This window comes from Varanus komodoensis, unplaced genomic scaffold, assembly GCF_004798865.1.
Source record: "Varanus komodoensis strain SLA01 unplaced genomic scaffold, ASM479886v1 scaffold6_2, whole genome shotgun sequence".
In the NCBI taxonomy this organism is placed as follows: domain Eukaryota; kingdom Metazoa; phylum Chordata; class Lepidosauria; order Squamata; family Varanidae; genus Varanus; species Varanus komodoensis.
The window spans coordinates 7,095,001-7,107,671 of record NW_025336346.1 but is presented as its reverse complement, the minus strand read 5'-3'; the positions used below and the strand labels follow the sequence as shown (position 1 = coordinate 7,107,671).

At 41.4% G+C, this 12,671-nt stretch overlaps 1 protein-coding gene across 3 annotated transcripts in view; it reads right to left on the bottom strand.

The window, feature by feature from the left end:
• Positions 1-2,454: 2,454 nt before the first annotated feature.
• NISCH (nischarin) overlaps positions 2,455-12,671 on the bottom strand; it is a 54,288-nt gene continuing 44,071 nt past the window's right edge. The window contains exons 17-21 of one of the 3 annotated variants that reach the window (XM_044451625.1): positions 12,151-12,325; positions 10,969-11,122; positions 10,241-10,306; positions 8,682-8,843; positions 2,455-3,857 (exon numbers count right to left, since the gene is read on the bottom strand). In XM_044451625.1, the coding sequence (XP_044307560.1) occupies positions 3,229-3,857; positions 8,682-8,843; positions 10,241-10,306; positions 10,969-11,122; positions 12,151-12,325 (1,186 nt within the window). In that variant the 3' untranslated portion in view covers positions 2,455-3,228. Of the gene's footprint in view, positions 3,858-8,681; positions 8,844-10,240; positions 10,370-10,968; positions 11,123-12,150; positions 12,326-12,671 lie in introns of those variants that run through there. The other 2 variants (XM_044451624.1, XR_006416725.1) reach the window with 2 other exon arrangements.

The following is a 12,671-nucleotide window of genomic DNA, read 5'->3' as shown; positions in this document are numbered from 1 at the left end:
TTTTTATCTTGGTGCTTTCCACATAAAATACTCCTTATTTTCAAATGCTTTGAGAAAGTGCTAGGCCACAAACCATTCTTTAGTAAAGCATTTACAATTCCTATTCAGTTCAGGCAGTTTCCTGCAATTGAAATCGTGTATTTATATAGTCCTGACAAAAACTGAAGACTGCCAAGACTCATGTTATACCAAAAATGTATGTTACCCTGTGTTAGTTTTCCAGCATCAACAAATTCCATAGCTTAATCAAGAGATAAAAATATTATTTTAAATCTGAGAAGAAAACACATTCAATCTGATTGCCTAAGTTATCTGAGGCCAGGAAAGAAAATGGTATAATTAAAGATGAGCCAACTAAATTATAGCTCAGCTTCACTACTGTAACACAACCTTGCAAGGAGATGTAGTGTTTATTGTGTGAATGACTGCCTGTTCAGCTGATGAGCCAGGAAGGAATCTTCAATGTACAGCAAAGTCAGTGTTTTGCTTAAGATTTATTTATTTAGCACTTTTGTACAGTCTTGTAGCCACATGGCCCTCTAGATCATGGGTTCTCAAACTGTGGCCCCCAGGCCGGATCCGGACTGCCATGCCCACTTATCCGGCCCCCCTCAGAGGTTTCGGACTCCCCGCATTCGCTGCTGCTGCCCACCTCGCCACACAGATGCTCGCCACCGCCTGATTCTTGGAGATCGTTTTGGACTCGCTCGGAGATCTCTGAGTGAGCAAGCTGCCGCCTTGCCAGGCACGCCTGCCGCTGCCGCCACCATTCAACTGGCCCCATTGAAAACGTTTGAGGACCCCTGCTGTCAATGGTTTACATTCTTTCATACTCCCCACTTCTAGAAGAGCCCTCTGTTCTTATAACGCATTGCTCTGCGACTTGGGCGGGCGAGCCTTTCAAGTATCGCTGAATGCAAAAGTATACTTGGACAGTGACTTTTGTCTAGCACAAACTGTGTTCACCAATACATTTCCTCCAAATTCCAATCAACTCCACCCCCAAGTGGCAAACACAAAACCTCTAAAGGGGATACTGAACACTCAGTTGTGGGCATCTTTGTATTTGCCCTGGTCACAAACTCTGCCAAACCTGCTTACATACTTTGACGTAATATATGCATAGGAAACTACCACAGCTTGCATTGGGCTAGAAATACCTAATTCCAAAATTTGCCTGTGAGTGCACTAGAAACCATCAGGCAGGTTCTTACTGCTCCCGAGTCCTACTAAACACATGGGCGTGTGTGTGACACAGCTGCGATATGTGCCAGGTGATGCAAGAGAAAGGTGGATACATAGAAAGACTGCATTCTTGAGAGAATGTGAATGCAAAGTTCATTAATTTGGAGAATGACATGTCAACCACGACCTTTTTGTAACCAGGAGCACGTTTGGGAATTTGCTGCTGTGGGCTCCATCACAAAATGGTCCCCACACAGGATATGGCTAGTCACATAATTGCTACTGTGGGGGCTGGCTAGTCAAAGAGCAAGCATAGGAAAGATCTGAATTTCAAACTAAATCCACATTTTTTGACTCAAGGAAGCAGAACAGAATACCCAATTAAGGTTACAATCCTATGCATGCTTACTTAGAAATCAGCCGAAATTTCTTCTTCTTCTGCACTGGAATACTTTGTGCATCTCCTAAGCATAGCCCTTTCCCCAGCTCTAAAGGACATGAAAATGCTGCCGTTCTGAAGGGAAAACAAATTTTCCCTACCTTGACTCCAGCCTTAGCCACTCAGCCCCCATTTGGCACTCCTACATTCTCTCTCCCAGCAAGGTGCTTTCTGTGCAGATGTGAAGAAAGAGAGAAGGGGCTGGGAGGTAAGAGAGAGGCTGGGATGGTGTCAGTGAAAAAAATACTGCAATTAGAGGCAAGAAGATAAAATGGATGGCAGGGAGAGAAAAATAGCAACATTAGAGAGTGGGAAGGAGGCAGAATAGCAGAGGCTGGGAGTGGAAAAGAAAGCAGAAAGGCCAAAGGGGTGGGGCCATAAAGCAACTTTTACCTTCTCTTCCTGTTTTCCAAACAGCTGATCAGGAACAGGAAGGAGACCCCAGTGTCCTAATGGTTTTCAGGTTTGGTTTTTTTTTGTTTTTTTTTTAATGGAGGGGGCAGGGAGTGCAGTGCTTTGCAGACACTGCTCAAGGTCCTTCAAGGTGCTGAGATACTTGCAAGAGGAAAATTAATGAATAAAATATGAAACATTCACCAGGATACAGCAAACAGGTAATCAGAGATCGCATGTGTTCAAGGTTCTTTCACCCAAGTCTCCTCTTTGAATGATCTGCCCAGGACTCTGCTAAGTTTTTGTGTTGTTTTAAAAATCCCCTTGGAGGCTTATTAGAAAGCTAGAAGTACCACTGACCTGATCACTACCAATGTACAGAGATATTAATTACAGTGTAAAAATACATCGAAACAGAACCTGAATCAGAAACACAATTGTGTCAAATTTCAATTTATTTGTACTGAGAAAACTGGCAACAAACACAGTGCTCCAGACAACAAGTGCTTCATTATTTGTTGGCAACAAGATAGTTATTGTCAATCCTGGCCAGTCATTATGTTCACATTGGTGAATTGATACCAGTAACTTTTTTGAACTGTTAAAAGTGTTCATCATATGTAAAAGCAGGTTCTGATTATAGGTGTATTCTGCTATCATGTTCATGATTAGCATATAAAATTAAATTTGACACATCATAAAAAGACAAAATGTAAAAATTATCAGAAGGATCATTAAATAACTGTTAGCAGCATAGGCAATAAAATACATCTTGTACAAAGAACATTGCACTTTGACATAGCACAAGCATCTTGCTACTGTTATTTACATATTATTTGTCTAGAATAGCAAAACTGATATATGTACAAAAACACAGTGGGAATGTAACAGCCCTAATGAAAGAATGCCAAGTCTTGACTCCTTTTGTTCCATACAGTCCCCTAAGATGCTTAAGTAGGATTCTGAATATGCACTGTTACATAAAAATAGAGTTTAGAAAATTACAGTTCAACCATTAAGTAGATTATGTTGTACCATTAAAACCTCTTCAACGCACAAGAAACTGTAATGGTAATGCACAGGCAAGCTTCAAATTCACATTATGTTACTGTGAGGAAAATGCCAATCTCGGTTTACCTCCATCAATAATGTGCTTTAATTCCTAACCTTCAGCCAGATGCCTCAGCTTGGCAATTAAAAATTCAGATGAACTACCCGGTGAGCTCCAAAGGTAGTTCTCGGCCACATAAGATCTCCCACTGCCTAGCAAGGAGAGATATTAGTTTCTCACGGCTCTCTGGACTTGGGATAAAGATACACCACAGGATCTCTCGGCTGAGGTGGCCCTCTGGGGTAAGCTGCCCCTTAGGAAAACTGAGAACATTGCCAAAGTGATCTAGGGTCAGGTTTTGCATGAGATCTTGATTCTGAATATCATCAAAAACAAAGGTAAGAGCCTGAGGATATGTCTGATAGCCCATAAGCACTCGATCTAAATCACGGATCCTTCTTCCATCTGCAAGCTGATACTTGTCTTTCTTTGGTGGTTCCTTAGCAAATTCAGGTAGTGGGTAACTGATGTAATCCTCATTGAAAAGAAACAAGTCTGAGCTGGTTAAGATCAGTGTTTTAGGTTGAAGTGAGCTTTTGGACTGAATAGTCCCTTCTGCAGCATTCACTTGAAATGCTAACACATAAAGAAGTATATTCAGAGGCTGGAAAGGAATCACATTGTTCATTTTCTCTGCCACGAGAAAGGCAAGGTCTTCAATTTCTTCTTCATTGGGATATATAAACTTCACTCGGCTAGAGTGAATCAGTTCATAATTCTCCATTTTTCCTGCAACATAAATATATATAGCTTAGGCTCTGCTCTTGTCATTTAAGCATTTTCTACAGAGACAGCAGCAAAAAAAATTAGGTTTGTAACATTGCATTTTTACCTGAACATTTAAGAGGTAAGGGGTTGATCCTGGGTTCATAATTTTGCAAAGGAACAATAGGATTGAGATATTTTTCTCAACTCTATATATTTATATTATAACATTTTTGCTGTGAAGAAGGGGCATTTGATTTCTGCAGGCACAAATTCAGTTTTGGGAACAGAAAAGCCAAGTATCTGTGAGAATATCTTTTAGACAGAAAAAGTACCCAATAACCTTACAAAAAACTTTGGAAAAGCATGACTTTGTGAGTGACTCAATCGACTTCATTTACCAAAAAATTTAATCATTACATGAACATACTGTCTCATGCTACAGAAACTAACCCTTATTTCATGATGTATATCCTTTGAACTATAAAGTATCTGAAATAGAAAAGGGCAGGTTGCTCACCTGTAACTTTCGTTCTTCGAGTGGCCATCTGTGCATTCACACATATGGGTGCTGCGCCTGCGCAGTGCCTATGGCCGGAAAGATTCAAAAGCTTAATGGTTTTGGCGGGAACTCCCCCCCCCCACCATGGCATAAAAGGGCGGAGTGCCCGCTATTTCCTCAGTCTACTGGAGACCGATTGTTCGCCCCCTCGTGGGAGTGAGAGATATTGCAGGAAACCTGCTGAACCGTACAGAAAGAAAGCACTAACGGGACCGGTATGAAGACAGAAACGGTACCGTATAAAACCATTCACTGACACCGAGCGGGGCCGGCGGGTGGGCTGTGTGACTGCACAGATGGCCACTCGAAGAACGACAGTTACAGGTGAGCAACCTGCCTTTCTTCGTCGTGGCCTCTGTGCATCACACATATGGATGATTAGCAAGCTTATGAGACCTGGAGGCAGGCGGTGTCATGATTGAAGGAAAGAAGAAAGGACTGCCTGACCAAAGGAGCAGTCGTGTCTGGCATGCACATCAAGGCAGTAATGCCTGGCAAAGTTGCAAGGAGTAGTCCAAGGGACAGCCTTGTAATGTCCCGGATTGGAATGCCAGCGGCAAAAGCAGAGGAGGCAGCTACTGCCCTCGTGGAATGCCCTCTGGGCATGACAGGTAAGTCAAGCTTGGCAAGCTGATATGCTAGCTCATTGGTCTGTACGATCCACTTTGAAAGCGTCTGCGAACCAACAGGGGAACCCTTATCATAGTCCGAGTATTTAACAAAGAGGTGGTTAGATTTACGGAAAGACTTCGTGCAAGACCGGTAGAAGGCAAGGCAGCGATGAACGTCGAAAGAATGCAACGACCATTTAATTGTTAGTGGGCGTAGGGAAAAAGGCCGGTAAGACAATGACCTGATTAATATGGAAAGGAGACACAACCTTGGGTAAGAAGCCTGGATCAGTGCGTAGAACGCCTTTCTCCTTATGAAAGTTCAGGTAAGGAGGATCTATCCTAAGTGCGCAGAGTTCACTATCCCTTCTGGCAGACGTCACCGCAACGAGAAAGGCAGTCTTCAAAGACAAGAGGCGTAAGTCAGTAGTTGTCAGGGGCTCGAACGGAGCTCGGGTGAATGCCTGGAGAACGACCGAGAGGCTCCAGGTAGGAATAACTGGATGAAGAGGTGGCTGAAGGTTCTGTAAACCTTGAGGAATAGACGTATGAGGGTATGAGAAGAAATCGAAGAAGTGGTAAAACTGTTGGATTCAGCAAAGAACGTGAAGCATTTCCATTTGGCCGCATAAGACCGACAAGTTGCAGGTCTTAGGGCAGAATGGAGAATAAACTGAATATCGGGATCGAGAGTGCTTGGATTTGATGCGAAGTCTATCGGAATCGAGGAAATGGAAGCTGTATCTGAATAGTAACAGACAAGTGGAAGAGTCCCTGAATCCGCCGGTACTGAATGGACCCGTGGTTCATCGAATGAGCCAGGCAGTTAGACTGAAGGAGGGAAGATCTGGGTGACGAACAGCTCCGTTCTGTTGAGTTATCAAATGAGGTATGAGGGGCAGGCTCACGATGAGATGGCCTATGGGGCGGCTGCACCCATTCTTCTGAGGGACGAATAGAGGCGCACTGCTGATATCACTCCTGCTGAGCAGCAGCCCTTGGGAAAGGCTCGGGTGATGGTTGTGGAGTAAGTGAACAAGCCATTGGAGGAAAGTCTCAAATCTCTCCCTCAGGGATTGATCCCAACAAGGGAATGTCCCGTTGCTCATGGGAGGCCTGGACCGAAGGTGTGATCCGTCTGGGAGACCAGGCGGGGTCACTTGCATGGCCAACTGGAGGGCCGGGCTGGTCAGCATCGGTACTGAGATAGCCGTCAGAATCGAAAGGGCAGACAAACCCGAATCACGGTGCCTGTGATGATTGGGGTTCTTAGGCTTACGAGGCAACTTCTCCGTCTTGTCCTTCTTCGGCTTCTTATGGCCTAAGGACTTGTCGAATCCACTATGGTTCCTCTTCTCCGTTTGTTTGTGCGGAGATGAAGAGGAGTGTTGACCCTCCGGCACCATCAGCCGATGGGCGGGGCGGAGGTGCGGTGGAAGTGGAGGACAGAGGAACAGATTTGTCCGGCAGTTGGTCAGATTGGAGCAGGGCTTGGTCCCACAAGAGTTTGCACAGGCGATTCTCTCAATTTTTCCTCGCCTGCTTGGTAAAGGCCTGGCAATGGGGACATTTTGGACCCACACTGAGAGCACTTGCGGAAAGCCGCACGCTGCGCCATTGAGGAAGAACGAGATGATAGCAAAGTAGACAGAAAGAGGAGTAATTTTTTTTTTTGAACAGGGAAAAGGGGGAAATTGAGAAGAAAACTTCTAACAGGGAGGGAAAAACTTGAATAAATGTATACAAACTGAGAGACAAAAGGCACGAGGCACAGCGAACAGTGGTCACAAGACGACTGAGGAAATAGTGGGCACTCCACCCTTTTATATTATGGGGGGGGAGGGGTGTGGAGTTCCTGCCAAAACCATTAAGCTTTTGAATCTTTCTGGCCATAAGCACTGCGCAGGCGCAGCACCCATATGTGTGATGCACAGAGGCCACGACAAAGAACTATCTTTCTACAGATTTTTCCTCAAAAAGAAATTTATTTTTAAATCTGATTTTTCCCTACTTGTAAGTCTGCAGCTTATGTGGGTTTCTGCATCCTGAGGCAGTGATCTATGCAGTAACTTCTTCCCATTTAGATTACTGCAACAAACTCCCCTTGGGCTCTCTTTGAAAGAAGCTCAGAAACTGTAGCCCAATTGCTTTCTGGTGCATGCTTTGTATGCCAGATTATGCCAGTCTTGCATTAACTGCTCTAGCTCCAATCTGGGCCAATTCAAGGTGCTGGATGAACTGTCTGGTTACCAGACTATCTGAAATAAAGCTGCCTCTTGCATGGACATCACTGTAATTTACAGCCTGCTTTAGAGGCCCTGTTGTATGTACTACCACAAAGAAAGGCAAGGGAGAGCATTTTTTGTAGTTGCTACCCAACTCTAGTATTTCTTTCCTAGCATGGCTAGACTGGCTGTATTGCTCTGCTTTAGCAGAGTGATGAGAGTTGTTTTCTACAGCTTTTATGATTATATTCTTAGGGACATTTGAAGAACAGGGTTGATTTCTCAACTTCCTCTTTCATTCCTAGGAATTATTTAGACAATGAGTTATGTAGTGGTCAGCATATTCACATAAGTGGTTCCTACCTACATATTTTGTATGATATGCATTTCTGTTAAGTTCCATCTTTTTTTGGTAGTACAGAAATACACAGCCAGTCTATGTATACCAAAAACTCATGTGGTGCAGAGATCATGAGACTGTACTTCAAACTGCAAGTAAGGAAAAATTTATGCAAAACATTCCTTGCACATAGAGAAGTAATGCATTAAAAAGCCAGACTAGAATCCTTCCTTCCTGTTCCCTTTCAATGTGAAAGAAGTCTGGGGGTTGTTTTTAACACAGGATAGGGAGTGGGCTAACATGCTGTAACAACACAATCAAATCTTGTCACCTCCATCTTCTTCATCTCGTCTCTAACTCTTCAGAACCCAGCCATTCAATGCCTCTTCCATAAACCCTCCTTCCTGAACCTGCTATGAATCAGTTGTTCAGAGGGCAGGAAGAGAGGAAAGACTTCCTTCCTGGCCTGTGTGATGCACGTCTTCCTACACAGATCTTTTCCCTTTGCTCTTTCTTCAACAGAAATGATCAATTGGCCATCATTAGTGTTCATAAGCCACACAATGGGTTAATTCAATGGAAAAAGATTTAGAAACTGTTCCACATTCTATGTTCTGCACATGCAGGACTGAATCACTGCACAATGATTTTTTTACATGCTTCCAAGTATACATGTTAAAAAAGTACCACTGATTCAATATTATTATTATATTTCCACCCCATCTTTCAACTAAGAGTATTACAGATAAAATAAAGAAAAAACAAAGTTATAATAAAAAAATTCAAATTCAAATAAAAGCACATTACTAGGACTCACTCCTGAGTAATTATGTATAGGATTGCTGTCTGCATGTGGAAAGCAATATGCTCACTCGTTTCCACTTGCACATGGCAAATCATGGATCAATTAACTCACAATTTTCTGTTCTGTGCAAACAGAACAATCATAACAACACGGACAAGTACCTGCCTCTCAGACTACTCCTGTGAATTCTCCCCCACCACCCAAGAACATGTAAAACTCCAGCAGCTTCTTTAAAAAGGTAGAATACTAACAAATTAATGCATATTCTCTAGAATATTATGCAAAATATTTCTGGATCGTTGTACCTGTACTTTTCTTTCCAAATTCAGAGTAGAAGTCCTTGTCCACTGGCTCTGGAGATGGAGTCCTTGCCAGGAGTGTGAGTACTGCCATCAAGTGCTGGATGAAGGCATGAGTACTGTAACTGTCTCTGCTTAGGCAAGTTAATATATGTTCTGCTGAACGCCCTGAAAAGAAGATAGAACTAAAATTGCTTCTGATCCTATTACAGTGTTGCCATAATTTTTCAGTAATTACTATCTATTGGTAATATGTGCTTGAAACTTTTACACAGTAGGTATACTTCACATACAAACATGAACTGTCAAAAATGTAGAGCAAAAGCAACTTCCAAGTTAATGTTAATGTTTAGTACTTAAGACTCAACATACTGACTTGACTGCATTTGGGTTACATGTGCACTACAGAATCTCTTGGCAGTATTCTGGAAATACTGCTAAGGGTTCGACCCAGTATCTGCCTTCAATAAGAGGAAGGGAAAGAAAATCACTCCATCTGATTTTGGAGAATCCTGTTCTATCCATCCATAGTTCACCCTTATGGCTGGGCTGATGTATCATCACAACCCAAACGCAAGGTTAAGTGTGGGTTGTCACTGAGCTACGGGTTGTTACTGAACCATAGGTTTTGTGCTGTGTGAACTCATGAACAATCCACAGCTTACTATTGGGTTATGAACTGTGAGTTATCTGTGGCTAATAAACCATAATTTGATAGAATGGCTGGGCTCAAATAACTATAAATGGTTCAACTAGCTACACTCAACCCATACTCAGCCATGAGTGTCCATTGCTATGCTGTCTAAACCAGGGATATGGAGGGGCTGCCAAGACAAGGAGGCACTAGGGAACGTTACTTCTGCCAGTGCAGTTGAATTAGCTGAAGTATGAATCTAAGCATCTTCTGTACTGTTTATGATTAAGTGTTAGAACACACAGGTTGGTCCAAGAAAAACAACAGCACCTGTCCGGACATAGCAAACCAGGCATTTCCAGTACAGGAAAGTACAAATGCTTTCAGGAAAGGTCTTAAACCTGCTTCGTGATGAAATTTTACAGATGGTCCCAATGTCATCATTGTTTACTTGTAAATCTCCAGTATTTCCCTGCCATTTCTTACTACAAAAAGGATGTTAAGGGAAAAATATTAAGTGAAAGCTTAAGCAATGTAAGCCTTCTGATTTGTAACCTTCTATTTTGACACAAATGTAGACCACCAATCTACAGCTTTTCTAGCAGAACATTTCTATTCCAAAGACATTTCTAACAGAAATATAGTACACATACATGCACCAATTTTTTAAACCTGGTAAAACTGCCAAACATTAAGTTGCAATTATTTAATGCATGTTATACAAATTATAAATGTTAGTAATAAGGTAAATAAGATGCAGTTATCACCAAGTTGATAGGCTGCAGGATATGAAATTCTGAAACTGAAACACAACACTGACAAAATATTTATAAAGCAATATCAATGTACATGGTATGTTAAGCTATAAACAAAAAGAGAGGATCATCACAGACAGAAGAAAGGAGAGCAAGGTTAACACATATTTACTTACCAGCAAGTCGAAAATACTGATCAAAAAGTCCAATGTTCACTGAATGCAGATCATTTAATTTTAGAACTAAACAGCAAGAAAGGTGGAAAGAATTGATTTCATAGTCCAAGAGACCTTTGTTCCAAAAACCTATTGGATGGAGAATATATAGTGATAGTATAAAATTACAAATTTTCTTAAACCAAAAGAATTTGAAGGTTATCTTCCAATCTTGGAAGAGTCACATTCTGTAACTTTAAAATGAAACTCCATAAAAGCCTGAATTATATGTTGGCCTAGGAAATGTGGGTTTCCAAGTTCTTATGTCACTATTATGCTCAAGGCAGCTGGCCTTGTAGGAAGGGTTTAAGGGAGAATTAGCAACCAAAGTTAAGATACCTGCTGCCATTCCTTCTTTGTAAATGCCTCAAGGTTCCCCAAACCCTGTTGCCCTAATACAAGACATACATTACATAATATTCTAAGGGAATCACTCCCTTTCCATATTTACTGCATTCTATGCTGCTTTCTGCATAGCCACAAAATCACAGTGCACATACAGAACCTATGGAGGGGTCCTTCCAATGTGGACCATAGGATCTAATTCTTTAGTAGAAACGGATACATTCAAGTTAAGAGAAGGCAAGGGGCCAGATAAAGTTGCACATCCCCTGATCCAACTGAAACATCACTACCAATTATCCTTGCACACCTTATCAGAATCCAAGAATTTACAGATTCTGTCTTACCTAAATGGTGCTCATCAGACTGAGTTACAGAATCGTCCAATAGGAAGTAAATAGCTTTCGTTGACAGTAGCACACAAGCTGTCACTTCCTTCTCAGGAGCTTTATAGAACAGAACAGATGACCACATGAGATGCCTCAGCTCTTCATTTTCCACCTATAATATTGACAATGTAATCAAGCAATTATTTAAGTATGGAGACAATTTTTCCTCAGAAAGACTAGAAAAAACTCAGTGTTTACAACTACTTTGATTGATATTTGCATTCAACTGTTAGCAACTACAGCTTTCATTCTGCAAATAAAAATGTATCACATTTATTCATTTATAATTGCTCTACATCTAAAAAAAGATTCACTAATGCTGAACAGTAAAATGGAAAAATGTATTCATGTTTAGCACTGGAAATATCTCCCCCCTCTATCAAAGCTCTACAAAAATTGGAGAATTGTCTATGTACATAAGCAAAATTCCCATGCATCTGTATTCCTCACATTTGCAGGTCATGACATATTCTCCACACGTCAAGTCTTTATGAGTGCCTCATTCTAACCAGGGATATATCCAGGCAATCTGCATATCAAAACTCTTCTTTTTTGCTGTTTGTGGAAGTATTTGATAATGCTGATGACCCTGTAAGTCAGTAAACTTAGATTGTCATGTGTTGTGAAATCTATCTAGGAAAGATCAGGCCAACAGGTTAAGCCATGGAGGTGAGAAATACCACCTTTAAACAGAGTTCATGTCTTTTTTTCCTGGTTGTTGAGAACCCTGGGCTGTTTCTGATTAACAGCAGAGGAAGCAATGGATATAAATCAAACAAGCCAAGTACTAAAATTAATGATACTGTCAATAAATTTTTTGTGCTGTTGCTTAGACTGCCCGATTTAGTCTCAGGTAAAAAAACCCCAATCTCAGTCTACTTGCAGTCATAGCAATAAAATCAGCAATAATGAGCACTGCTGCTACTCGTCTGTCTTCCCTCCTGTGCAAACAGTTGTGCAAGATGGCACTGAGAAAGGGAAAACTAAGTGTGAAGCTATCTTGACTACAAAATTTCATGCCACAATCAACTTGTTTGTTTTCTAAATGCCACAGGACTATTTATTTTGCTGCAATTGATTCATGTGGCTGATCTGGAATATGTCACCAAGAACGTCTCATTTTTATACATTGTACAATACCTCAGCAACGCTGCTGTGGAAAAATTCCATAATGGATTTTCCCTTTAGCCCAGCTACATATTGAAGAGATGCAGAGACTGCAAGGTGCACAGGTATCTGGTTTTCCTCTGTAATTTTCTGCATCAGAAATTCAGATGGATACAGAGATGAGAATGGTAAATGAGGTTTGCAAAAGCTGGAAAAGAAATATACACTGTCAGAGGCAAAGACTACTGAAATATGTATGGATTATACAAAAAATATTCAGTATTTACATTTCATCCAAACATTGTTGGCTGGCTTTTGCAGAACAGGCTGACCTTACATACTTCTGGGAATGACTTATGCTATTTTGACATCATCATGCATCCTTGGTTCTTTGCACATTAGAACTCTCCCCCCAAAATGTACTTTCCTGCAAGCTGCAGGAAAAAAAATACATCAAGTGGGAAATTCATGGAATTGCGGTTTGATTCTCAATTCACCTCCACTGTCAGCAAGCAACTTTCATTATCCCTGAATACTTTGACAAGTTAATTTAA